Consider the following 27897-nt stretch of genomic DNA (forward strand, 5'->3'; position numbering starts at 1 on the left):
TTATCCAAGCTAGTGCAGGCGTATATACGCTGCACTGCAGGAAATGCACCTTTAAAGTTTTGTCAAAATGTTTTCCAATTGATTCACCAGTGTTTTAGCAGCACTTTTGACAGCATGAAGCATGCAGTCTCAGGACAGATACAGATCACTCTTCTTTTACAAGAATGAGCGAACTTCAGGGAAGGGTGAAGAACTGTAAACAAACAGATTGCTGTGAACAGCTGAGCTGGAATCTCACACAGTGCCTTGTGGTTGTTTTGTCCTCGCGAAAGACAGTATAAAGACATGCTCTGACAGCTTTAGTCTGGCCCGTCCTTGACAATATTACAGGAAAGCTGTTCTTGCTGAAAGCTTGTGGAATGAGTACAGAAGTACATTTAACAGTCAAAGAAGTACATCTCCATGGAAGGCACCTTCAAGCAAGCTACTGAGCGCCTAAAGAAAACCAAGTTTTCTGAAAGCATAAGTCAGAATGACTGAAAGAATATGCTCTGGCCTCATTTAATTTTTAGAATGAAATGCCTGCCTCGCTGAGAGGATGACTCCTATATTTGCACACGTTTATATGAAGAGACAAAGAAATAGGACTTCGCTTTAGTACATGCTGCCACCATTACAGGAATGCTGGTAACCTCATGGTTCATCACAACCCATGAAAACAACATGACCAAACATAAAAACAAGACCAAACATTAGTTGGTCTTGAAGGTTGTTTGTTGTTTTTGAAACCAAGTATAACAGAACACTTTTTTTTTTCCCATTATAGAAGACTCAGAATGTTATTTAGAAACACATCACCACGAGTCAGTAGGATTAAGGACAGTAGGTGAGAATTCTGTGGGTTCAAAAGATCCTGAAACAGATGTCCATTTACATATTTTGTGTTCAAAATGGAGCAAATAATCCCTTTTCCTTTGAATATGAATAAAAACTTCTACCATTATCAATTGCAAGGGAGAAGTGTCTCTTTACTTTCAGAAGAGGATCTCAGGTGATGTGCAGGAGTTAATTGTTTGAACCTGAATTAGATGCTCACAGGTCCTAGGAAGATCAAGGTGACAGCAAGTGTTTCCAGTCTGAACTTTCTAAACGAAAAACTGGCCCAACTGTGTAACAAAGAATACACTGAAGGGTGGCTTCAAGAAGTTCAGCTATCCTGTGGAAACTGTTACCACATTGCTTGCATCGGTTTTCATTCAAATTAGCAGATAAATCTGGTTAGATAAATTCAGGAACATAACTGTCTCCTGAAGATTGAGGATTGGAGGTGTCAGAAACAGCAATAACCTGAATAAAGATGAGGGCACTGCCAATAACATTTGCCTGTACTCTGAAGCACAAATGCGTTTTCTTGTTGGCACTACACTTGAAATTTTCATTTCCCTGGAAGGGTAAGTGCTCTATACAAACACTCACATGCCTTATAGAATCTGCCAAATACATCAGGACTAAATAACATCACTAACAGTGCCATGGCCACAGCCGTGTCAACAAAGTCCAAGATACTAAACAGTGAGTGAACTGAAGGACAGTTATGCCACTACTATTTGTTGATCTGAAGTCACTTAGGCACTTATTCACACGCAGTGTCTGTTCAACAACAGAGTCATGCCTTGCAGGAAGTGCAAGATAGTGAATGTAAGATTCACTGATAAACTTCCATTCAAAAGAGCCCATTTCCTTGGTTGCCTCTCAAAAAGGTTCTGGCTTGGTGCAGTAAGTTTTGTCCAGATCCATCTACGTTCAGTACTGGTAAGAAACATTTGTTCACTCACTTCATATACCTCAGCAATCTGTCCCCTAAAGAAATCTTGTTCAGAACTGCAGAACTACGATGATCTAATACGAGTCCCATTCTAACACGAGGTTATCACACATACATTGGCTGTCTACTTGACTAGATGCAAAGGTAGCATGTCAAATTACTGTTACATGAACGCCACCACTACCAATTTAATTTTGATCCTCTGATGTTGACATTAAAAACAAAAAATTGTTCTCCCGCTCATCCAAGAAAAAGATGAAGTTGTAGAGCAGGCAGTGATCTGAATAGCTTTTTGGCTTGCAGGTTATGAATGACCACAGCTCAGTTAACACTGACATTTGAGGTAAGCATTCAGTTGCTCACAAACATCACACACATCTCCCCTGTGGTTTCAGCCTGTCTAGCAGATCTATTCTACAAGGTGGTTCTGCAAACTTGCAACACACACAGTCTCATCAGCATTAAGGCAAATGCTTTTCACGATCGCCACCGTATTATTTCACTCTTGAGTACTGCTTTCACTTTACACCTATGAACAAAGAGGGTCTGACACTGCACCAGAGTCAAGAAAACATGTTGATGCTGACTTTTTAAATACATTTTTAGGCACTTAAGCAGTTTCCATTGTCTGACAAGTAACTCATTTCTTCACACATTAAGAGATATGACCAGCATGCATTTATGCATGGCAGCCACAGATAAAGTTCTTAAAGAACTGAAAAAATGACAGCTGATTCTGCCTTGTGTTTTACCTTCAGTAAATTCAGTAACTTTTCTTGATGCAATGCTCAGCTTCAACAAGCATTGTAACAGTAAAACCCCAAAACTGATTCAAGTAATATGCAGAATCTCTGTGGTCAAGTAACTTAGAACAAAACCAAACCAACATCTGCCATGTGTAACATTGCTTAGTATCATGTAAGTCTGACACTTTGCTCTTACTCAGAGTTCTTCAGTCTCTACAACTGAATTTATCTATATCCCTGCAGTACTCGTGCTCTAACAGCCTACAGTTTAGCAGTTTGGTGTCCAGGCCATCTGAGAACTCAGTAAGGCTCAGGCACTTATCCAGTCTCTTTTACGCAACCATAACTGTAATGTAAACTGATGCACTTAGAATTCAAGGCTATCACATGTAATCAGCATATTCATTAAGACAGGGAGAACATCCTAGTTAAACAGAAAAAAAAAAAGTCACTGCTTCACTTGTAATAATACATCACTAAAAATCCACTTGGGAAACTGATGTTTGCTCTAAGAGGGTACCATTACATGCTTTTACTGCATGACTCTGACATGTCTTGTCCGAAGAGAAGGGGTGCACCTGTTGATGAATATCAAAACAGTAATAGCAGCTTTGGATCTTCTGCCAAAGTTTTAGATTTGCTCTGCATGATCCTACAATGTATTTAAGCTATTACTAAAGGTAAAGAAAAATCCCTACAGTCCCACTATCTTATATTCTATCCTAAGATTAAAACACTACCTTTATTTTTTTTAAACCAGCTACATTCTTCTAAAACAGTAAGTGCACAGTGACAGGCATTTTAAACAAGTACTTCTTATTTATTCACAATTTAGATAAAGTTTAAGGAAAGACAAAAGAAATACAAAGGACAACATCAAAATGAAAAGGAATTTTAGTGACTGAAGGGAGTTTCTACAGCCAGTGCTCTCCATACATTTCCAAATGTTACCCAAATACTGCAGATGCAGATTTCAAATAAACCCCATAACAAACCGCTATGACTATTCCCTTTGCAATTAAACTGGGAATGGAAGTTAGCCACCATTTATCTATCATTACACACACCACCAAATTCTTTCAATTTCTGCTTAAAGCCGCATTTATCTTTTACAAGATGGATTCTGCAATACATTTTCAAGTAGCATTTCATTTTGTCGGAGCTCCACTATAAAAAAAAAGTCAGTGTCAACCTTCTGTATAACAAAACAGCTTTTGATCTTGCTTGTGAAATTTATGCAATTCAGAGCAGTGTCACACTTGCAGCTTGGAGGTATCCTTGGAGATACTGCAACGCTTCTGCATTCAGACTAGTACTCAGCATTGATGGAACCTTAAAATATGATAGAGCAGAAGTGTCAATGTGCGTATACATTAAGCTACTGCTACATCCTGTTAATTGCCGTGTCAACACACTGTACAAAGTCAAATGACATCCTGACAGCAGCAGTTTTTCCACTGTAAATGCAGTTGCTGGAATTACGATTCCTGATACTGACAATATTGAGTTTTATGTAGTACTTATCCTAATTAAACATGAAAGAGGAGGTTAGCAAACTATCAGTTATTAAAGCAGGTATCTGGATACAGCAAACAGCAGATCTCCCAAGCAATCTTACTTACCAAAATCCTGAAAACAAATACACAATGGGATAAAAGTCAACTTAAATTTAACTTGTTTAATTTAACATGAGTTGCCTGAGGTTTCCTGAATACATACAATTGAACTGGAGACAAGTGTTAAGCTGTATACCTTCACGTGGATAGATTTTCATGTAAGAAATGGCATATTAATCTTATCACTATAAGAAGGGCTAATATTTTTCACATTATTTAGGTTAGTAGGAAAAAAACATACAAAAGCTATATTTAACGAAAACAAAATAGAAAGCAATACCTAGCATTCTGCTTATGATATACTTCATCTTGCTGAATTATCAAACACTACCAGAAGAGACCCACTGTCATATAAGCATTTTTTCTCTGTAGAATTATGTTTAATGTGCCGCGTATGAAAGTCACCTACCCTGCCAGGGCACGCAGTAGACAGTTTGTGAAGAGATTGTGCCAGATGGATTCTAGGATTGTTCACCATTTGACCTACAGGATCGTGCTCTTTTTTCCCAGCAAAGGCTAGCTGAGAGAACGCAGTCTGATATCCTGGAGTATCTTCTATGTCAATGAAGTGTTCTTCATCAGGGATAGTGTCATCCTCAGGCAGCTCAAAGAGCCCAATGAGGGCCTGTAGCAAAGGAGTCCTATATGGAAAGATGTGGGAGGAGTGTAGAAAAATACATTAGAACAGGGTGTTTTTTTTGTTGTTGTTTTTTTGTTTGTTTGTTTTTACAGGAATGTTCAAGTTATTCAGAACCCTTTCAACTATTTAGTCTTTCCAGGTACTAGCTCAGCTATTGAATGTTTATAGTGCCCAACCTGAGCTGAACTCAAAGAGCTGTGGATGTGTATATTTTACAAGCATAATGTGGGTGTTCACAGTTCAAACAGGAATAATATATTTATTTTTGATCAGGTCAAATCCTCATGAAACTTACCTATGAGAAGTAATTCTTTTACAGATTACACCTTTCCTCTAATAATATTTTTCTTCTAAATTCTCTTTAACAGTTACTGAGTTCAGGCTACCTGACAACCTGGACTGCTAGACTGGCTCACAATCTTACCAGATAGCTTTCCCCAAAAAGCTACTGTCACACTAAGATCTTACAGTGTCTTGCTCAGGTAGTAAGTATCTGTGATAAGGTTTCCTGACTAGCAGAACAGCTATAACAAAAACTGGTCCTAGCTTTTCAGAAACAATATAAGCTAAAAGAAAGGTAGTCTATTTTCTTAAATGCAATTCTAGCTAGCCCAGTCAGCGCTATCTTCATCACAAAAATCTCAAAGCTGTTCTGGCACCTGCTTTGAAAATGTTTTACTTCTTGAAAAGTGTGAAAAGCCTTAAACTAAGCCTCGTAACAGTAGCAGGCCTGAAGAAATCACAACAGAGTATTTTGATGAGTAGTTCACATTTTCATAATCAAGTAGCTTCACCAACAGAACTTGAACTGTTCTACATACCACAGTTTGGTGTACTCAGTGTCCATCATAGGAGGACATTCTGTTAGTATTTTTGTAATGCCAACAGCACAGATTTTCTTTTCAACTTGTCCGGATACTTTCTGTATTTCAGGAATTATAATTTTCTCCAAAACCATTCCAAACATCCTATTACGACATTAAAAGAAGTATTAGAAAGCCTTTTCAGCCTTTTAGTGACAACAATCAGAAACAGTATGAGTCACTAGAAGAGAGAGAAAAACAGAGAATTTGTTACAGTGCTGCCCTGTCTTAGTAGAATGGCCGGTAGAAATTAGATAGTAGAAATTTTTCATGAAGGGAGAAAAATAAAAATATCACTCTTCCATTTTTATGAGCTGCTCATGAGATTAATGGTCTTAAACAATCAGGAAGGAACTATGGGCAGCATAGCAGAAAAAGAAACATTGCTAGTCAAAGAAATTAACCATAGTAGAAGAAACGTCTGGCTAGTCAAATTAGTGACAAATGCAGTTTGCAATTTTAGCTAAAGGAGACAACCATTGTCTTTTAAAGTAGAAAAAGTTACACGGCAGTCTTAAATAAAAATCATACTAACTTGGGCTGTATGCTGTCAAATATTTCTTGAAGAGCTAATGCCCCATATTTTATGCAGTACAAGTTAATGAAGACTAGGAAACCTATAATGAGAGAAAGGATAATCAGCAGCAAAATACATTATAATAAATTTGTCAAGGGGATAAAAATGGTAATCTTTGCAAGTGTTCAGTTTTAGTGAAGTACATTAACTTGCTACCTTGAACCCTGTCTAAAAACCTGCAGACCTTTTCACCTACCCTAACATGGCAATAACCCACCTAGGACAAGATTCAGTCCTTTCCCCTTATATCACTTTCAAAGCATTAGAAAAGCTATTCCCAAACTTTTCAGATTAAGGATCATAAGAAGACTTAAATGCTTTCCCCTGAAAACCTCATGCAATGCAGTTATTCAGATCAGGTGTGAACCCCTTTTCATGACCTTTGTACCAGAGCACAGATACAATGCATTAAAAGCATCACTTAATTGGTTGTGAAAGGCCACTCTAAGTCATTCTGTCATTCTTCCTCCTATCAGTAGGAGGCATTAACCAGATTTCACAGGGTTAAATAATAGATACTGTGTAATTTGTGCAGCAATAAAATCATTAAAATAATTTAAGCAGTATGACAATAATCTTCCAGTTATAGCAGCAATAACCAGCATACCTCAGTTAATTTGTCACAGTTCTGCTTGTTTACCACAAAACCTTATCAATAATTTATAATATTAAGGCAGAGTGACATGGATCCATAGACTATTTAACAATAACTACTACTATAAATAAGAGAAAGGAAATGTGGCCCATATTATTGTGTTGTGCAAGATTAAATTGTGTGTTGGAGATTAAATAGAAACACTTTCAGATAACAATACACAGAATAAGAAAGCAGAAGGGAATACAGATTTCTTTCCCTTCATTTCCAACTCTTTCAGTTCCAATGAGGTTAAGTGTGACCTTTTGTGTCAACTTCCCCACGTACCACCCTTAATTACACAAATAATTTGAAGCAAGTCCCTGATGTTAGCAGCTCAGCACTCTCCCTTTGCATAATCACAGGACATGACTGCATACTTATTCAGTACAGCTGCACGTTCTAAACTGTTGGCATCACCGAAGCTTTTCATATAGCAAGAAACTTACTTTTAATAAATTTTGTTGTTTTGGAATTTTGAAGTCTTTGGAAGAGTAGAATGAAGATCTGTTTCCTGTACTGGTCAACTGATTCACTAGGAAGTTAAAAGATTGGTTATTCAAGCCATACTAGCATTTTACTCATGTCATTTTACAGAATACATGTATAGAACTGTTCAAATCTAATTTACTGACAAATGTAGCATTTTTCAGTTGTTAAACATTAACTACAAAGTGTACAAACATACCAAGTATTAAAGTCCACAGAAATTATTTTTGAATGTAATATCAGCTCGTACTCACGGAGGCATGTGCTCTATAATACTATTTAGAAGGTAGAATCCTTGATGGTCATTAGCTTTAGAGGCAATCAACTTCTGAAACACACCTAACAATCCAGGCTGTAAGTAAAACAAATATATAACACTATACAACAGTTCTTCATACATGACCTACCAGCAAGCTGACCCTTACCATCTAAAACACACAACATGGCAAAAGCTTTCACAACCTAAAACCAGGATTCTTTCTGTAGGAAGAAAGATTTCTCTTGGGACCAAATGATCTTTCTTTGAGCCTCAAAATTAGCCTTGATCAAATGAACACCAAAGCTAATTTGAAAATGCATGTCTGCTTCATCATTGGCATCGTCTAATCAAGTTTGACTACAGCAGATCATGCAGCAGAAGTAACAGAAGCTAAGCATGCAGAGTAAATATCCCCATAAATCCACTAATCCTCAGATTTTCCAGCATTTTGACTCGTCCTCACTCACAATTCTGGAGCCTGTTCCAAGAAGAACCTCCAAATTTTCCCAATCCAGTGTGTTCCACGTATGTCAGATAAGAAAGTTAAACCACAGAAGCTTAACTGCTTCACTGTACCAAGTGCAGGAATTTTGCATCTTTATCAATAAAAGATGAAGGATTTCTCTTTTCCCCCATAATGCAAAACCATTCCAGAAGTCTGCACCCACGTGTTTGTTTCTTTTTTTTTAATTTAAAGTACAAATATATATTCTGCACAAACCCAGGTATCCACTAAAGAAAAAAAATCCTTATAATTTTTGATCTTAAATCAGTATGCCTAGAGGCAAACACTGCTACTAAAACAATCCAACTTACAATTTTGTCAGCAGCAGCACTTGCTATTGTGTTGGCACCCCGCTCTAAATAAGCCTGCAGGAGTCGGACCAAAGGCGGAATATTTCCTGTCCTTTCCCATAACACTGGCTGAAGTAGATGAGGAAATAATGCCATATAGGATGATGGGATTTCATTTTTATGCATCTCCAGAAGTAGGGACATCACTTGAAACACATATGGAATGAACTCTGGAAAAGAAATAATGACACTTATAAATTCAGAAAAAATGGTCACTTGTTAAGTCATAAGAACCATGTATCTATTGATTAAACCTACAGTTGTAGGATATTGACAGAAATATTCCAACGAATAAAACGTTGGAGAAAGTATACTGCTTCTCAAATTTAATTATTCCAAACATTTACAAACACTGTATCTATATATACATACACACTTCCTGTTTTCTCTTTTGGTGTTTCAGAGGATGGAATACGAACTACTAGAAACAGGGCAATGTAGGTAATAAGAGGATTTGGGGATAGTGATTATCAGATACTTTTAAGATGGAGTTTGTTTAAAAAAAATAATACAGTTGATTTATCCAATGGAACGGCTCAGATTCTTTCTAGAAGTGTTTATTAGGACTGTGAACATCCTGTGTTCTCACTTGAGTTTCCTGTGCTACAGAAAAAAAACCTGCCAGAACATAAACCATGACAATCAATTACAGCAGAGAGAGCACAAGCACTTACTGATTTGAATTTACCTTGCACGTCATTCTGTAGTATCTCAGTGAACACCATAAACAAAGCCTCTTCAAAGCTGCCAACTGCATCAGGGTTTGCTTTGCATGTTATCCTTATTGACAAGCATATTGATTCAAACATGTAATGGTTAAAGTGAGGTTTGCTTGGATTCTAAAAACAAGTTATGAACAAATAAATCAACTTAAACTTGCTGCCAAGTCACTTATTTAGCAAAATTTATTTTTAGATTCAATTGAATTCTAAAAGAGCAATTGGAACTAAGGATACTATGCCTTATTAATAGGCTGATGAAATTATAGATTAAAGCAAATATTGAAAAACTTTGAAACAAAAATGAGTTTGTTTTTCTAAGTCTTTCGAATACAGGTGTTTTTCAGAATCCCTACATGAACTAACACGCAGTTATAGTATGATGTAACAAAAACTCTGCAGCTAAGTTTAAACTACCCATAGTAGTAGTTCATTGGATAGTTGATTAAGGTATTCTAAAGCATTCCCTAAATTAAAAATCAAGAATATTGAACATGGAAGAATATTAGTCCAACTTGAACAAGGGAGACTAAGAGAATTTTACCCACCAAAAGCAGGTGGGTAATTTAATTTATTCCCACATTTCAGTGTCTAAATTTAATCTTAGTCTCAGAAGTTTCCTGGACAAAGAATAAAGGAGTTGCAACAGAAACAGATTATTGTAATGGTGGCTCCTGCACGAGCAAACATTTATACTAGAACAAATTCATATTATAAAAAGATTTTATATGCTGTTCTCAAATTTCAGATGAAAGTGGGGGAAAATTATTTGGAAGGACACCCTAACAGGAATAAAGTACTTCACTGGGAGGCTATTTTTACTTATTTTAATCAAAGTATTGAACAATTTGTGATATATTAACAGAACGCAAACAACAAAGTATACATAAATCTTTAAAAACATTGCTCTAAGAAAAAAAGTGTCAACACTTGGCCCAGATAGCCTGCTCTTTACCTTACTGACAGCCAGCAGTTTCTGTGTAAGCTGTGTGATGACAGAAGGGATGTAGGGAATTATCGATTCCTGCAGCAGAGAAAAACTCCGCATGATTGCTGCAAATATATTGGAAGTTATTAACTTCTGGAGAGAGGTGGATGGCAGAAGTATATGTCTAAATCTTTACTTTTACCATTAAATCAGATCCCAAGGAATTAAGTACAATAAGGATGAGTACCTGTTGCAAGGGCAATCAATCTATAATCATAACAAAGGATAAAGCAAAGCTTCATTATTGCCATTCTGTGGACTGAGCACAGAAGACTAAGCAACTCACCCAAAGTAAAAAGATGTTCTTCACAAGTCACAATACCATTATGTTTAGTATTTCTCTTTAGTTCCATAAATTTACTGAAAAATGACTTAATACTGGCTGGTAAATAACTGTAGGCTGTACAGACCACTTTAGCATTTTTGCACAAAATTACACTTTTCTAATAAAAATTTCAGTAGCCTCTAACTATAAGCCTTCACCTCAAATTAACCAAGTTACTCTTACAGTGCAGGACTCGCACAGCACTTACCTTTCATTATGTATTCATTTTCAGATGAGCCAGGAAGCGTTAGTGCTTTAAACAGGTTTGTTAGCAGCACTTCTACAAATGGTGCCATTTCTGCAGCTGTAATACTGTAGGAAAGCACAGGGTTTTAATGATTAAATACACTCACAAACTTCAAGCATCTTACAGTACCATAATAGCAAGAAATGAAAGATCCCCTACCAGTATTTCACCCATAATGCACAAAAACTAGATAGCAATGAATTTAATTTCTGCTTGGAAACTTACAGAATACTATTATTTGTCCCTCTCATGGTAAACAGTCTTTCAAGAGCGTGGGCTGCATAAGTATGGACCACAATACTTTCTGCTTGAAGATGATTGATTAAGAGAGGAATAGATAACAACAGTTGTTCTTTAGGTACCTAAAAAAAAGTTATAGCAACAAATTATATAAATTACAGAAAAATACAGATGGTTCAACACTAGAACAGAATCACTGAACTCGTCAACTGTAAATTGAAAGCATGGCAGAAAGAAGAAATCTCAGAAGGCTCCTCCAGTTGCTAAAACACACCTTGACAACTGAAAGGTACTGTCCTGGTTTCAGTTAGAACAGAATTAATTTTCTTCCTAGTAGCTGGTAGAATGCTATGTTTTGGCTCGGGATGAGAAGAGTGCTGATAACACCCCGATGTTTTAATTGTTGCAGAGCAGTGCTTATACCAAGCCAAGGACATCTCAGCCTTTTGCTCTGTCCTGCCAACAGGCAGGCTGGGGGTGCAGTAAGAGCTGGGAGGGGACAGACCCAGGACAGGTGACCCAAACTAGCCAAAGGGGTATTCCATAGCATCTGACGTCATGCTAAACAATATATAGGGGTGATACTGCCTCCGGGCAGTACCTATTTCTGTCATCTCCTGTGTATTTCCCCTAGAACATCAATGCTCTATATTAAATGCATATATTCCTAATGTTTATTTCTTTGTCCACTTTACTTTGTCTTAATAGGTAATTAAATCTGAGTGGGTCACAGGACTAAGCATGCAAAGATACTCAGTCCTCCAATAGCATATGGAGGGAATATAGGCTACATGTCCATTTGATATTTATAGCAGCAGTATCATTTACTTTCAAAACTCAAAATTCAGCAGGAAATGTTATGTATGGCTGTCTAAACACCTGTTGAGTTAACATATGGCCAAGTAAGATAAATTAGGCTTGGCAAGTGTAAAGTAACAGACCACAGAATGTTTTTACTGTAACAGTAGAACAAAAACTTACTTGGCTCCTAAAAATCATGATATATTTGATACCATCAGCTTTTAGCACAGGGAATTCATTCACTGCAATAGAAAAAAAATACACATTACTGAACATATTCTACATATTAAAAGTGACATTAACCCCTGAATACCCATCCCAGGTAATACAACATTTTTCTGTTTTGCTTAGTTTATGCATCTCTGTCTGGGCACTCTGCAATAACATTAAACATACTGTGCAACTGCTCAACGTTAAAGTTCCCCTTCTGGCTCTGATTCTAGCAGACTCCAATGGCATGTTCCAAGACACTCCACTACCCTCTGAATGTCATAAGATAATTGCTAAAGTATAAATACATCATGTTGCTTGAACCTAGACACCTGTAGTCTCATCAACACACACTAGTACAGGCTGCAACCTAGACTTCGGTATTTTACCTTCTCCAGGTTTTGTTTAACACAGATGTTTGTTGTAAGGTCTCAGTTACAGAAGTCAAATTACTTTGATTCAACAAGTTAAAGCATGTCAGCAGATAGCAACCATGTGTGTACATGCCCTGATCTTGCAGACAGCACGTGATAATCCACCTTTGTTTAAAAACTCATTAATCACTGGTCAAACTAACTTGAATTACTTCCCATGCACCAGGTGAAAACAGGCTTCTGGCTCAGAGATAATGCTGATATAGGAGCACATTTTAATTTGTACTTGAGCCTTAAGAAACAATGGTTACAATTGAGGTTCTAGACATATCACAAAAGATAATACATGAAAACTAACATTAAACTTACCACTAGGAGACTTTAAGTCAGGTTGAATGTGATTCACAAAGAATTCTGTCAGATTAACAAGTTCATTAGCTTGCGTTATTCCATGCTAAAAAAAAATAAAGTATGTTTATGTATATGCTATCACTCAGCTATTTTTCCCACTAGTTCTTGTATCTTTTTAATAAAAGCATTATAAAGTGTGTATGCACTTGAAAAGATGCAATTTTAATAATCCCAAGCAGAGGACCACCCAACTTCTTAACTTTTCAGTGTCTAGGTTTCAGCTGTAACACTACAGGGGTTCAAAATTCATAAGACCTGAGTTGAGGAATAATAGCATATAACAGTAATAACGAACCACAGTTTCAGGCAGAAAAACATTAACAGCTTATTCACTTGATATGTTTTTTTTTTTTTTTTTTTAAATGACAAGCCTTTTGAAAAGGAAGAGTTTAAGAGTCACATTCCAATTCCGAATGAGAACAGCAAAATTATAATAAATACTTCAGTTTTACCTGATTGCCATTTCCAAGACAATAAACACTAAAACAACATGAGACATTATGGAATAGAACGACAAAAACTGCGTCACTCGGATTCCTTCTAGCCTGCTCAACACCATTCATCATCTTCTGTAAAGCTGGATTTGGCCATTCCATGGCTTGTAAGCTCTGGCTCAGGAGCATGTGAAAACTCACAGATGCTGGACCCAAGCCAATTTTGTTTCTTTTCACTGTTTCACACATACTAGTAAGACCTGCCGAATGGTCACATGTGCTTGTTGACTTTGCCCAATCCATCTGAAGATGATATACCATCACATTTCCATCAGCTGTGAAAGTATTATATTACAGATGACTTTTAGTCTCATCAACATTAAACTACTACAAATCTAATTATTCCCATTTAGAAGCAGAATAAAAGGAATCGCATCAACCCTCTAGTCCTCATAGACATTATAATTTTTGAACACTTATAGATTAAAAGAAATAGCAGTACCTTCTGTGTCTGAGCTTTGGATGCCAAAGACGTGACAAGGTAAATAGCTGCATCTTTGTGCTTCCAGTTAACAGATGGATTCTTCGCATATTCCTGCAGCATGGAATTAACGTATCCAGAAAAAATCCCTGTCACAGGCCCCTCAAAAAACTTGCACAGGCCTCTGACCAGATCACAAGCTGCTCTGCGTCTGGTGTCAATATCTGCACAAGAACAAAAGGTTCTTTGGGTATGAGAAAATACACAACTCTTTATGTTACTAAGCATAATAATAAAAATGTATCAGAAACGCACAGCTTTTCAAGCTACAGCCACACTCCACATTGATGCCTAAGAACACATTTAAGTCTTTTTACTTACTGTAATACCAAGGGCTGCTTGCACAACAAAATGAGGAATGGACACCGACCAATAATACAAGTGTATTCAGTGTTTTCAATGTACCCTACAGAAAGTTTCAGCAAGGATGCAGGGGGAGGCTTTTTACTATCTTGATAAGTACACACAGAAACGTACTGATTCTGGCAGTTGAGTTAAATTATTCCCTGTAACAGCCTCTGTGGCGATGTGTTTTAGACTGGTGACTACAACTGTCTTAATTACACACCAGTGTTTTGTCTCTTGCTGAGCAGTACTTGCACAGTGTCAATGCTTTCTTTTTCCTTCTCTCTCTGCCTTCCAAGCAAGGAGGCTTGAGGTGGGCAAGAAACTAGGAAGGGACACAACCTGGACAGCTGACCCAAAGAGACCGAAGTGCTGTTATCCCATGTCGTGTAACATCATGCTTGACAACAAAAACTGAGAGTAGAAGGTTTTTGAAAAGGCAGACATTGCTTCGGGACAGGTTGGGCATCAGTATACTTATGGAAAAGTGGTAAGCAATTGGCTTTTCCTTCTGTTTTCTTCCTCTTTCTCTCACTTATTAAACTATCTTTATCACAACCTATGAGTTTTCTCAGTTTTACACTGCCTAGTCTCTTCCCCATCCCATCACAGCAGGGTGGAGAGTAAGCAAACTGCTGTGTGGTGCTTAGCCACTGGCTAAAAACAATGAAACAGTATTTTTTTTGGTAACAAACTTGTCAAAATTAATTGTCTCAAGAAAAAAAGAAAAAAGCTCAGCTGGTCTTTAACACTACATACTGACAGAAGACTACATACTAACATACGTAACAGAAGGGACAAAAGGAAAATAAAGCAAGTGAATTTAGAAATGCACTCTATATTGCATTTAAAGACATCTCAGAAGAACACAAATATGTCTTGTCTAAATAGCTAACAAGCTTTTATAAGCTTCACTAATACCTGTAATCTTGGGTAAGAATGATAAAATATTTGCTTGAAAAAAAAATAGTCAAAACTTTTTCCTCTACTTCCAATGTACAGAAATTTCTCAAACCTATTATGAAGTTCCAGTCATCTAAAAGAGTCAGTGTCAGTCAGTGCAATGTCAGCGGCACAGAACAGCCCATACAGAGTTATCACACAGATCTAGATTTGGTTCATTTGTGCGCTGACCTGGCTGGAGACAGACAATCAGAACATCAAGTAGCTCTGTTAGCACAGTGCTGTGTTTTCAGGACAGTTATTACAGTGATTGGAACACAGTGCCAGCATGCAAAGGCAGGCTGCCATCCAGCTGGGTTCATCACAGATTTGTATGCAGAACCGGTCAGAGTTTCACTTTAAACATGACAGACTACCAAATAGAGGCAGAGAGTCTACCCATGTTATTTAAAACTCCACACACAGGAACTAAATACACAACTACGGCCACTACTCAGCATTAACTTACAGGCTATATTTGCTGATACGAGAACATGCGCAGTGCAGGAGACGTACGGATCCAATTAAGAAAAACTATTAAGAACATTGGTCAAAACAAAAAGACACTGGGACGGGCACATCCTGACAGTAAACTTGACCAAAAAACCTGATAAAATATCTTGAGGAAGAAAGCTTCCCAAGTTCAAAAGTAAGTTTTAAAAGCCTCAGTATATTGCTTCAGCTCTTTAGAGCTGTATTTAAAGACCAAGTATTCTTAGTATAAATCTGTGGATTACCAGATCCTTCCAAATCCCTTCTTATATATTCTTCAGAATTATCTTCAAATGCTTCTTCATCAGCAGCTGAAAATATAAAATACATAGGAGTTATAATACTGAGATCTGTTTTATGCTAAAAAGAGGTATCATTATCAACTATTTTTTTCAAGTACTTCTCTATAACATTCATAGAAATTAATCAGAAATATCCAGCCTGTTATCCAGCCTGAAATATCCTAGCCTGTTCAGCTTGCTGCCCCATAAACTGCAGTCCTTCATACTCATGAGCTAATGCATTCCTGATTTAAAAGACATATTCAATACTAAACGTACTTAAAAGAGTTTTCCAGAGTCATAGACTTAGAGAGAAGCTTCTTACTGCTGTAACACATTTGGAACACACTGCATTTTAGATATTGTATCTAATTTAGATAGATTAACATAAACCCATCTTGGAGAAACAGACATTACAATTTAGTAGGCTGTATATCCATGCCTATTTAGGCTCCTTCAATTACTCTGGTATTCACTTTAAGCATGAAAAAATATTGATGGCACATGACTTAGACATTCTATATTTTTCAATTTGAGATCACAATAGGACAGAAAAATCATTAGATACATTCATACAACAAGTTTACAAAGCCCATAGCACAGCAATTTGCTGTAGAAACTTCGTTTTGATTCTAGTACTCAAGCACTCGGGATGTGATCCTCAATTCTTAGTCCTTTAAAACAAAACATTATTATAATTACAGTTATATTTTACTGTGTCTTTGAAAATTTGCATCTTGAAAAGTTACCTCTAAATTCCATATTGGGAACAATAACTTTTTCACAGATACTTGTCAATGTATTCTGGTCTTCAAAGAGATGCTTGTAATGTGGTCTTTCACAAACTGAGGCCAGAAACTGGATTGCATTGCTAACCAACTAGAACAGAAGCACATACAAAATACATACAACTTTAGCATGAATGAATAATTTATAATTCATTATTAAACTTGACAAGATCAGTTTTTAACAGCTTACCAAGTCATATTTCACTTCCTGGCCTGTTGTGACTAACAGATTCCAGATCGCTGTTACAAAACGTGGCAGGTAGGGTTGGAATTCTTCATCATATTTTTGAGCATATAAAGCAGCATTATCACAAATTTGTGATTTCAAGAGCTCCAGTAACCCAGCTTCTTCTTCATCCTCACATAAAACAAAAGTAGGAACTTAAGCATCCACATTTCAACACTAAAGCATTAAAAGTATCAACATATTTCAAGGAACACAGTATTATTTTACATTATTTTACACAGTATTATTTCTAAGTAGGTGAAAGAAATCCATCCCATTTTCCTGAAACTACTGTATTTTGCTGATTTGTACTGGAAGTGCACTACAAATCATACATTTGTGCTATTATATCCATAGTTCATGTAACAGTACTACACACTTTAAGTGATTTAGAACTGATAAGATTCAGTGCAGAATTAATCTTCCTATCACATTTGTAAAAGGTAACGCAAAACACTGAAAATACACGTTCAGGAGGCACTCTATCTTGCTACTTTAAATTGATATAGTTGATAGAAGTATTTTTTTTTTGCCCTTCTTCTCCGTATCAGCACATATGTTTTTTGGTACCGCAAAGCAAACTGGAAAAATATGTTGGAATAATATTAATAATTAAAAAACAACACACAAAGAACACCTTCCCTTTTTTTTAATCCCAACTTTCAATTTTAATGCATGTCAGCATGCAACTGCATGGATGTCTGTGCTGGGCAATGGCCCACAGACAGAAGAGCAAGAAAAACGATAAGCAAAGCTTCTTTTGCACCATCATTAGCCTAAAATGACCACGAAACTATAGCACAAGATGTACTTAATATGCCCCCTACATATTGTAAAGGCATTTATAGTTTTATTGGCTCCACCACGTGGCAAGCTACTGTACTGCATCTGGAAGATGACAGCATTTAAAATGAGGAAAGCATTGCACAAAATGAATTTGAGCTTTGATGACTTGGTATCACTTTTCACATGTGAAACTACTAATACTTATAATTAAACAAAGACAACAAATAGTAAACTAAATTACTTACAGATGTCATGCCTTATATGTTCAAATATTTCAAGTTCTTTAAGATACCCTGTTTTCTAAAACAGCACATGAACCATCTGAAAGGTATAGAAAACCTGAGCCCTATGACTCAAAAAATCAGGCTTAGACAAACTATTTGTATTTTCACATTTGTACCAAGGTTACTTTAGCAAATCCCCTCAAAAGAAGATATTCACTGACAAGTATTGGTGATTTGATTTCTGCACACAGCTACCTATACCTGTAACTAATATGTAACTTCAAGAACTGGAAACCAAATTCTTAGACAATGGAGCTACTTCTCTTAAATCACATTTCCTTATAGTCATTCTATTTCTTTGTTTACCCAACAAAGGAAACATTACATCACCCAGAATTATACCTCAATTCTCTTATCAACCCTCTCCACCATACAGAGGCAAAACAGGAGGTTTATGCAGTACTTACATCAGTCTGCAAAAGTTTATTATCTAAAGTTAAAAGAGTATGAAAATTTGTCATCCATGTTTCCATGTTATCTTCAAAAAACTCAGGAAGATCCTGTGAAGGAAAAACATAAATCAACATTTTAATTTGTGATTGTACTGCTCAGATAATATAGCTTTGTTTTAAGTAATACGTATCCACCTTATAATCTACTAAGGGACAGTGAATTGTGGAAAATAAATCTACAAAACAAAACACTACCACCTTGCCCTGCCCTACTACAAAAGCAACCCCATAAATGAAAACCCTACAGACAGAGGCTTTGAAGCACATTTCCAAAAACACTAGTTGCTTACACCCTATATAGCCTACAGCTTTATATGGAAAGAACTTCATTGCCTCTGTCTCTTAGAATAAGAAAGCACAGACCTTCCTTTTAGCTCCAACTTACTCTTTTGCCCAAAATAGGAAGAGCAGCCCAGCAATCAAGTCATGATCATCACACTTCACAGGGTTATGATCATGTTGAAACACTATACATCACCTCAGCAGAGTCTATTTTTACCATTTTTCACACAGCGCATTTGTTTAATGCTAAAAAATTTAGATCTCATTAAAATAAAAAAAACCCTCTACTAGAATTGCTTCCTACTATAGTGCTAAAGTTACTAGTTTAAACTAATTGACTTTCATCTACTTGACTGAATTCGTATCAGTACAGATGCATTAATAAAAGAGCACAGCAAGTTCAAACTCAAGCATTTGACTTTTGTCTTTCATTGCTCATACTCACAGATGGCCTTAAAGGCTGCCTCAAATGGATTCTATAAATAAGAGCATAACAGCTTTGTGAAATTAAAGCAAAAGTATTAAAAAAACAAGGAGATTCATTCACCTGAAAATTTAAACTGTAGAACAGCTTCGCAATTAGAATGAGAGAAGAAAATAGAACCTTCAAAGCACTAGCATCATTTGCATGTGTGCTGCAAAGTTCAATAGTTGCCTAGAAAAAGACACAAGATTCAGTGAAGTAACACACACACAAGCCACATCAACAAGTGATAATGAGAAGTATCACATGACAAAGTATTTTTTACTTTTCTTTTAAACCAGAAAATACAATTCTTTTTCTTCCTCTTACTGATCCCATCTCATTCCTCGCTCTAGCTGGAACACCATTAATAGTTCCAACTGTTTCTAAGTTTTCCTTCTGTAGACATTTGCAACAAGCAATTCAGAATGCTAGACTTGTTTTTAGAAATTACTCAACAATAAATACCTTAAAGAGGTTTGTCAAGGGCAATGCAAAGGCATCAAGTACAAGTTTGATCTCTGTCCATAATTCATTTGATTTAAATTCATGGCGGTACCTGACAAGTGAAAAGAAAATACACAAAAAATATAACAGTCTTCACATTTCTTCCTAAATTAACTTGTGTACACCTGATTTTTCACACTGGACCTAGAAACAAATCTGGTCAAGCAAACACAAGAACTAAACAGCATAGTTAAAGCTATGAAAGGTGTAAAACTTGATAACCACTTGAAGTCTTACTAAAAAGTCAATAAGCATAACTAGAAGCCACATAGGTAAACTTTGTAAATAAAAAAAAGTAAGTCCAGCAGTAAAAAGTCTGAGTCAAACAAATTTTTTTTGTCCCTTATTTCCAGTACCTTTTAAATAAAGAGTGAGCAGTACGAAGGACCCCATTAATGACATGGAAATCTCCACTTTGAAAACGATTCACCATTTCTGTCAGCAAGTCTGGCCATTTCTGAGGGAAGTCTTCCCGACCAATAATACTAATAGCATCACTTAACTGGAAAGGAAATATAACCATTACATGATATAATAGCAGACTACTTATAAAAAGAATGCAGCTATCATGCCAGATGTTACAAATATTTAAGAATGCTTATTGTTCTTGTCAGATTCAAAAATCATCAGGTTAAGCATCTACTATTTTTCATCACAAGAAATCTCACTTTCAATCCAATGTATGTGTACGTGCAGTTTCACTTTCTACAATTAATATACTTAACCACCTAGTGCTGGAACTTAGAGATATATTTTTTAAAGTGGGCAGAAGTACCTTCAAAAATATACTCCAAGTTATTTGGATAGGGGTGATGTCACTGGAAGGACAAGGGAGTGCTGCCAGTAACCACAGCCTCTTAGACACACCTGCAATATTCTAAAAGTCTCATGGACACAACCATAAATTGCCTTGTTACCTGCTTTTGTATTTGTTCTGGGCTGCTAAGCATCAAGGGCACTATGTTGGCTTTAATGGCTATCCTGTCCGATTCACAGATTTTGTTCGGTTCATCCTCCACCTACAATTAGAACAATAATTAAGTCATAGACATATTAGTATACTCCAGGCACTGTGCAAATACCATTATTTTGAAGCCAAGGAATTTATGCAACTATTACATTGTTGAATGCTCTCCTCTTTCAGCACACCAAATCATGTCTGTCCTCATTTCTGCTAACCTCAGAAATTACTGTGTGCAAGCTGCCTCAAGCTTTATTTTCTAGAAACTGTATAGGAAGATAGGTGCAGGTGACACAAAAATGTTAACATGGGCTTTAAGAAATAGCCAACCAGTTCAAAACCTTGTCAGTCTGTAGTGCTAAGTGGTAGTAAATCATGGTATCACTATTAAAGAAATAAAATACCATGGCTTATCACCAACCAGTGACAGTCACATTATCTGTGATGGCAGCACGGAAGTTTAGAAACCTAGAAGTCATCCAGCACTGCAGAGTAATTCGACAATCTTAAGATGCCTTTAACCAGATGGCACTACTACACTTGTACTTAGATAGATGAAGAGGAGAGAGGTGGTAGTGAAATGAGCAACAGCAAATCCTTCTTGTTTGAGGTTATTTATGAGATTTTTTTCCAAGGAAATTAGGCTTCTTTTTTTTTTTTTTTTAATAAGACATGGAAAGCAGCATGGGTGAGTATCTTAAAAATACTTTAAGTAAAACTAAATCCAAGAAAAAAAAAAAAATTAAGTACACTCTTCCCTCTCTCCAGAAATGCCCTACACAGCTGGCTTTCCGGGGTCTACCAAATCGAAGCGCTTAAGTAAACAGAACCCTTTTCCTGCATCTGAGCTTTGTCTCCACCCATGTTCAATGCTATTAAATTATACCATTTGATCTAAGTAAGGTAGCCTTGAGGCTGTTCATATTCATACAGCTTTTGAAATGAAAGCTTCGATTTTGAAAAAAACTATGTGCTTGAAGTCACACAGCAATCCTACCAGTTCCCTGGATGCACTTACTGCAGAGCATCTCCTCCTACTCTAACACAAAACCTCATTCTGAAGAACTTCAGTAACCCATACCAAGGAATACACATTTTCCGAGTGCTATTTCTACTTTCAATACTCAGTGATAATAAAGATGCAATAATAAATAATAATAAATAATTTTCAATAATAAATAATTTCAATAATAAAGATGCAAATTTGGAGAAACAACTGAAAATGCAGTGTTAACACAAAGTTCTAGAAATTTCATGCTAGCGTGAATGTGCTGATTTTAACAAATATAACCAAATCTAGGACTGCAATAGCTTCTTAATATTTGCATGACAGGCAGGGGAAGAAAAGTCACATGCAAATTTTTAAATAGGCAGAGAGACATAAAACAGGAGTGCACATCTGGTACTCTTTCAGACATACAAATGGTTCTTTCTGGGAGACAAAATACAAATCCTAGCAATTAATATGTTTCATCACTGAAGGATTTGAGCTCTTGAATGTAATACTTTACAGCACTAATTAAATTCCACTAATGAGGAAAGTTCTAAATTATTTTTTTTCCTGACATCTTCAAAATAAAGATAAAATGAAGTTAAATGGCAACAGAGGAGGTTTTAGTCCCTTATCTGTAAGTTACGCTTTGTGTTTGTTTCCTGTATGATCTATCTTCTCTCGCAAAGTGAAAACATACAAGCATTCTTCAGTTCAAGGTTACTATAGAATACAGTATTGGATCCTACAAGGATTACTAAATCTTAGCAGAACTACTCACTAGAATACCTACAATTCTCCAGTTCCTCTTAATGTAATTCTTGAATGTTACAGATGCACAAACTTTGATGACATTTTCCTGTGATTTCTCCAGCAGCGTTAAGAGTAACAACGGATAATTCTGGCTTCCTTCAACTGACTCAAGAAACTTTTCCGCTGTAAGAGAATACAGTAAGGTTAGCAAAGGCTGAACTGATTTTCTAACTGGAGTCCTATGATTTCTCAAAGGTCTATTTAAAATAATCAACACACAAACACGTCTCCAGAGCTTCACAAGAACACTGGGTAAATAGCAAAACGTACTGTAGCTTCTTCATTACTAAGCTCTTTAATGCCACTGCTATTAACAAAAGCTCTCAATTCAAAGCAGGCTGTGGAAATATAGCCTCCTCAGCATTTTTAAAAGCCATGTCCTGACAGAAGCCAGCCCCTGTTCATCATAAACAGCATCCCTGTTTTAAATAACAACAGAACAAAAAAAAAATCAGGAAAAAAAAATGAAAAGCAAACAGAAATTAAGTTTATATTTACATCCATCCTTCATTAGGTGTTAAGTTTTTATTTTCTTGTTGTTTTTTTTTAAAGGAGACAGAATTTCTGCAAAAGAACTTTTGCATAAACTTTAGCTGAAAGTTTAGTTTGTTATATGCAGACTGAAGAGCTAAAATGAAACCGAACTTCTTGGTCTCACATGACAATCACTTACCAGGACGCCTTATAGCAGGATCCGGATCCAGTGTTTTCTTTAGATACTCAGTTAAGGTCTGTAAATTGGCATCGCTCAACTCCATTTTGGCAGAACCTATGACCCACAAGTAGTTTTGTTAAAAACACAGATTAGAAAATCCATCCTATAAGCTACACATACGTAAAACTTGATTCCTCAGAAGACACCCATCCACTCTTTTTGGCTACGCCTCATAAAGCATGGTCTCATCTTACTTGTCTGGTGCAATAAAACAACAGTTAGTGTGCACTAAACACAAAAGAAAAAAATATCAAATTTTTCAACTCCACATAGCCGTTACTGGTTGGTTTATTGAAACCAAGCTCCTAAAATAGGATCACACATCCAGCGAAGCATTACTCAGGTACAGCGCAAAGACGATCACTTACTCTTTCATGACAACACGAGTTGGGTTTTGCTTTTGAGAACTACTGTCAGCCACAGAAACCTACCCCTGGTTGAAAAGCTGAATAGCTCTGCCTCAGGTATTTGCAAATCAAGCAATTCAAAGTGCATTGGAGAGTAAAGGTTTGCTTAAAACTAAATACTCATTATCTACAGAAAACTCTGAACAGAAAATGAACTTCTATAAAGATAAAAGACTGCACACTGACAAAGGGGTTGTCCACTTTGCAAAAGTAACTCAGACTAGGGTAGGCATTCATTTAAACAGCAATACATATTTCAGAATAACTTTGTGCAAATAAATTGAATTACTCCTCTCTAGTCATCCTCCCACAGATATTCTCACACTCACCACAGTGATAGGGTAACTTCACAGCTTCAATTGAAATAATTAAAATCACAGTAACACTAAAACAGCATCAAGAAACGCTGTAATGGATGTGTTGTGTAGGGTATCACCACCTATTACAGAATTATTTAGATTGGAAAGGACCCTTAATATCACCAACCACCACCAAACACTACTAAGTCCACCACTGAACCCCATCGCTAAGTGCTGCACGCACCCATCTTCCTCACTGACAGCATGGCTCATTTGCCAGAGAAATAACACGGAACCAAAGGCTATTTTTCCTCTGGAGTTTCTAAGCGTTAAGACTGAAATTTACTCACCCCACTTTGCATTTGTTCTATGTTGACACTCAGTGCAATAAACACAGTTTCTATTTAAGCACGAGTGCAAAGGAAGTGAGTTATAATAACTCCACTTTTATTCTGTGCTAGCTGTGTCATTGTAAGAGGGGGAGCAGTGTCCCTCCCTTCTGGGGGTTTACTTGCCTGAAGCCTTTTTCACCTGTTCACATCAACCAACAAAACCCTAACAGAGTACAGGGTAAGCAAACAGCTCCAGCAATGGTCGGCTCATTTGTTCTACAAAACAAGCTCATGTGTCAGTGGTAGATGCTGAAACAAACACTGAAGCCTTTCACTATTGAGGGTGGAAAAAAACAAAGATCTGCTTTGAAAAAGCTGGCAAGACTGAGGTACAAACCCATATGGAAATCATTTATAAAAGCCCGAACAAGGAAGCCAAACTCAGAGCACTGTTTGATTCAGTGGGGATCCTGCCTAGCCTCTTCCAAACGCCTGATGCCCACACGGCACACAGGGGTCGAGCTGGCTTCGGGCTTGTTCTGAAGGCCAAAGGCCTGAAGCCACTGCTCCACACCGCCCACAGAGCTGCGATGTTCACCGCCGGCTCTCAGCTCCTCACCCCCTCCTCCAGCTGTTCCTTCCCCGCTGCCTCCCACGAGGGACACGAGCGGCCCTCACCGCAGCAGCCCCAGGCTTTTCGCTGCGCGCCGCTCTGCGTCCCCTCGGCAGAGCGCAGAAGACGAGAAAGTTGCAAACTCGCCCTGCAGAAACCCCCACAGGCGCCCACCGCTTCCCTGCGGCACTCCGGCCGGCAGCAGACAGCTCAAAGGGGAAATTAAAAATAAATTCCCCCAAAGCGCGGCCGGCCTCAGGGGCGCGGGGCGGGCTGGGCGCAGCGAGCTGCTCCGGCACCGCCGCCGGGCACGGCCCGCCTGAGGGGCGCGGGGCGGGCTGGGCGCAGGCCGCCGGGTCACCGCCACGGGGATCCCACGGGGATCGATCACCACAGATCACCTCCGCGGCCCCCTCCCCTCCCGCGGCAGGAGGCCGAGAGGAGGCCGGCGCCAGGGCCGGGGCGCGGAGGGGAGCCCTGGGCAGCCCGGCCCCGATCCCGATCCCGGCCCCGGCCCCGGCCCCGGCCCCACCGCCTCAGCCCGGGATGGCGCCGGGGGGGGGGAGGGGAGGGAGCAGGGCCCCGCCGCCCTCACACTACCTCGCTCCCCGCCACCTCCCCGACTGACAGCCGCGAATGCCAATGAGCGGAGCCGCCTGCCAGCCGCCGGCCAATCGTGGCGCGCGGGAGGCGGGCCGAGGCGCCCCAGCATGGTGAGCTGCGCCTCTCGCTGCGCCGTGGGCCCAGCGGGCCGAGCGCGGAACGGAGCGCCGCCGAGCGGTGCCGAGGGCCGGGACGCGGGGTCGCGTTAGGGCCGGGCGGCGCAGGCGAGGCTCACCTGGCGGCTGCCCCGGGGCGGCGGCGGCGGCGGGGCGGGCTGGGCCGTGCGGTCCGGGGCTGCGCCTCACATTCAAACCGCGCCGAGAGGGCGCGGCGGCGGCACCGTGACGGCAGCGCGCGGGGCGGAGGCGGGGCCCGGCCGCTGGGCCAATGGGCAGCCTCCCCTTCCGCGCGGAGAGCCAATCGCGGCCCCGCTCCACACACGGGGCTGGCGGCCAATAGGCGGCCGCGGCCCGCTGCGGAGGGGCGGGGCCTGGCCTGCGGCTGAGGGGGGGCGCTGTGAGGGAGAGGAGGAGGAGAGAGGGAGGAAGGCGGGGGAGGGACGGGGCTGCCAGCAGCCGAGCCACAGCGGCCTCTGTGCCTTACACCACTGAATAAGGGCCCGAGGGACCGTTAGCCATTACCCCGCTGAGCAGAGGCACCCCCATCCCAATACAGTCCAAAAACCGCACAGAAGACACGCATCACTTCTTAAAACTTTATTGATTTACCACTTCATTAAAGCATGGAATATTATAACAGTACTATACAGCATATTTTCATGTAGAAAACTTTACATATTTTTTTCATATCTTATAATTTCCCTATTCTCTCAAAAATGTATACATCCGTCAGGCAAAGTACTGCTCTTTAAATTATTGGTAGTAAATGCACTTAATACGGAGGTCCTCGAAAACATAGGCATTTTAAATAGGTGAAAACATACATTTTACACAGAAATAACAGTAAAGGTGCTGAATAAACAATTTACATACTAAAGGGAGACGCACTTTTGACAGGAAAAGCTCAGTTTTAAAAGGTTTTGTATTTAATCCTTCAATAGTAAGACAGCTAAAAGTTGGGGGCTGGTTGCTTGCATTAGTGAAAGCTGTTCTGGACTGTTCTGGTTACAGCTCAGAAAGAGACATGAAACATGGGTAATAAACCTCTTAAAACAACTTCCTTGTAAGATGGTAGAATCAACATGGAAGGGAGGTTTTAGGATTCTCATTACCATCCCTCCCCTCCTTATCTGTTTCCTACAAGGTTCAAAAATAAGTAGCAATAAATATCATGCAGTCTCCATATTAATACCGTTACAGGTAAAATCACATTATAGTTTAATTTGTTGCATAACACTACTTCAGACATCTAACCTTATTTTTATTACTCCATGTATTGCACAGATGTTGATCTCTACCAGGCCGTGCTGACACAGAACCCTGCTCTCGTTCATAGTTCCACCGCAGCCTGGAAAACTACTACAGGCAGATCAAGTCTTTAACATCAGCAGAGTCAGGACAAGATCAGAACCAGCAGTGATTACTGCAGGAGTTTTGGCTCAGCATTTTTAGCTTCACAGAGATGTCTGTGGGTTATGATCTTTCTGACTGTATAGAGGAAAATAAAAAGCTGATGCAAATACAATTGTTTTGGGTATTATACTTTGCAAACCACTCTTATTGCTTTAACAGCTACAGTCAACTCAGAAAACTGAGACAGGATTAAGGCTGTGTCTATCCCCCTGCATTCCAGTCCCCCCTTCTCCTTCATGCACTGCAGTAAGTCTAGAATGTTTCTAATGTCACGTGCCTAATTTCAGCAGTTTATAAATGGCATAAATACAATAAAAGCTCTAGTAAAAGTAAGAGTCTCTCAGAACTAAGGCTGAAGGAAAGGAATGATTAAAGGCCCTAACTCTATATGTAGAGATAGTACAAATGTTGCATGTTAAAGAAAGCCCATGATGCAGTTATAACTTCAGATTTGAAAATTATGAGACCTGTTTCAAGACAGGAGTTGTAAGGCTTTCAGAACCATAAAATAAAGAAAAATTACACAACTCTACAGTTTTTGTTTTGATAGGAGATAAGGGTATACATTCAATGAGGCAGTGACATTCAAAAAATCTGAAAAATATATATATTAAGGACTATCTAGGGCAGGAAGAAAAAAGAATGGCCTGTTCTTACATATTTAAATATAATTAAAATAAATACTTTTTTTTTTTTTTTTTTAACTGTAATTAAGTGACATTACCAGGGAACAAGCAACTATACTAAATGCAACACAAAAGGACATCTGAAATGCAGCAAGTTAAATATTAGCATTGCTTATTTTTCAGTCTTTTCCTATGGTAAAATGCAGCCCTGTATTTCCTCCTACAAAACATTAGTGTATAGATTTATCTACAGGATGTTTAAAAGTTAGAGAGCTGCAATCATGGTTTACTTTTCTTTGGTTAAAAATAAAATCACGAAAGCCTTACTGGTATTATTGCCTGCAAAACAATTGACAAACAGTGCTTACACAGAACAAGCCAATTTACTGAAAAACGCTGTAAAAATCCTTTGGCAATAGCTCA

General features: G+C 38.4%; 1 protein-coding gene across 1 annotated transcript; it reads right to left on the reverse strand.

The window, feature by feature from the left end:
• Positions 1-3247: 3247 nt before the first annotated feature.
• CSE1L (chromosome segregation 1 like) lies at positions 3248-25667 on the reverse strand. The gene is made up of 25 exons (XM_084296733.1): positions 25552-25667; positions 23021-23116; positions 22328-22470; positions 20500-20601; positions 19939-20084; positions 19544-19634; positions 19160-19267; positions 18286-18378; positions 16773-16940; positions 16544-16673; positions 15759-15824; positions 13696-13898; positions 12718-12802; positions 11945-12006; positions 10949-11085; positions 10685-10788; positions 10119-10216; positions 9133-9283; positions 8406-8614; positions 7585-7682; positions 7291-7376; positions 6166-6247; positions 5589-5735; positions 4537-4768; positions 3248-3843 (listed from the first exon to the last, which is right to left on the reverse strand). The coding sequence occupies exons 2-25, from the start codon at positions 23103-23105 to the stop codon at positions 3754-3756; spliced, it is 2916 nt and encodes a 971-aa protein (XP_084152859.1). The 5' UTR covers positions 23106-23116; positions 25552-25667; the 3' UTR covers positions 3248-3753.
• Positions 25668-27897: the final 2230 nt, after the last annotated feature.

The sequence above is a fragment of the Netta rufina genome, assembly GCF_964035555.1.
Source record: "Netta rufina genome assembly, chromosome: 16".
Classification (NCBI taxonomy): domain Eukaryota; kingdom Metazoa; phylum Chordata; class Aves; order Anseriformes; family Anatidae; genus Netta; species Netta rufina.

Excerpts from the sequence above, each read along its gene's own strand:
- CSE1L (XM_084296733.1), bottom strand. The coding sequence starts at position 23,105 with ATGGAGTTGAGCGATGCCAATTTACAGACCTTAACTGAGTATCTAAAG. Across the intron at positions 15,825-16,543 it reads TCCCAATATGGAATTTAGAG|CTGCTGATGAAGAAGCATTT; the intron begins GTAACTTTTCAA and ends TTATATTTTCAG. Across the intron at positions 13,899-15,758 it reads AAGGGATTTGGAAGGATCTG|ATATTGACACCAGACGCAGA; the intron begins GTAATCCACAGA and ends GTTCTTGTGCAG.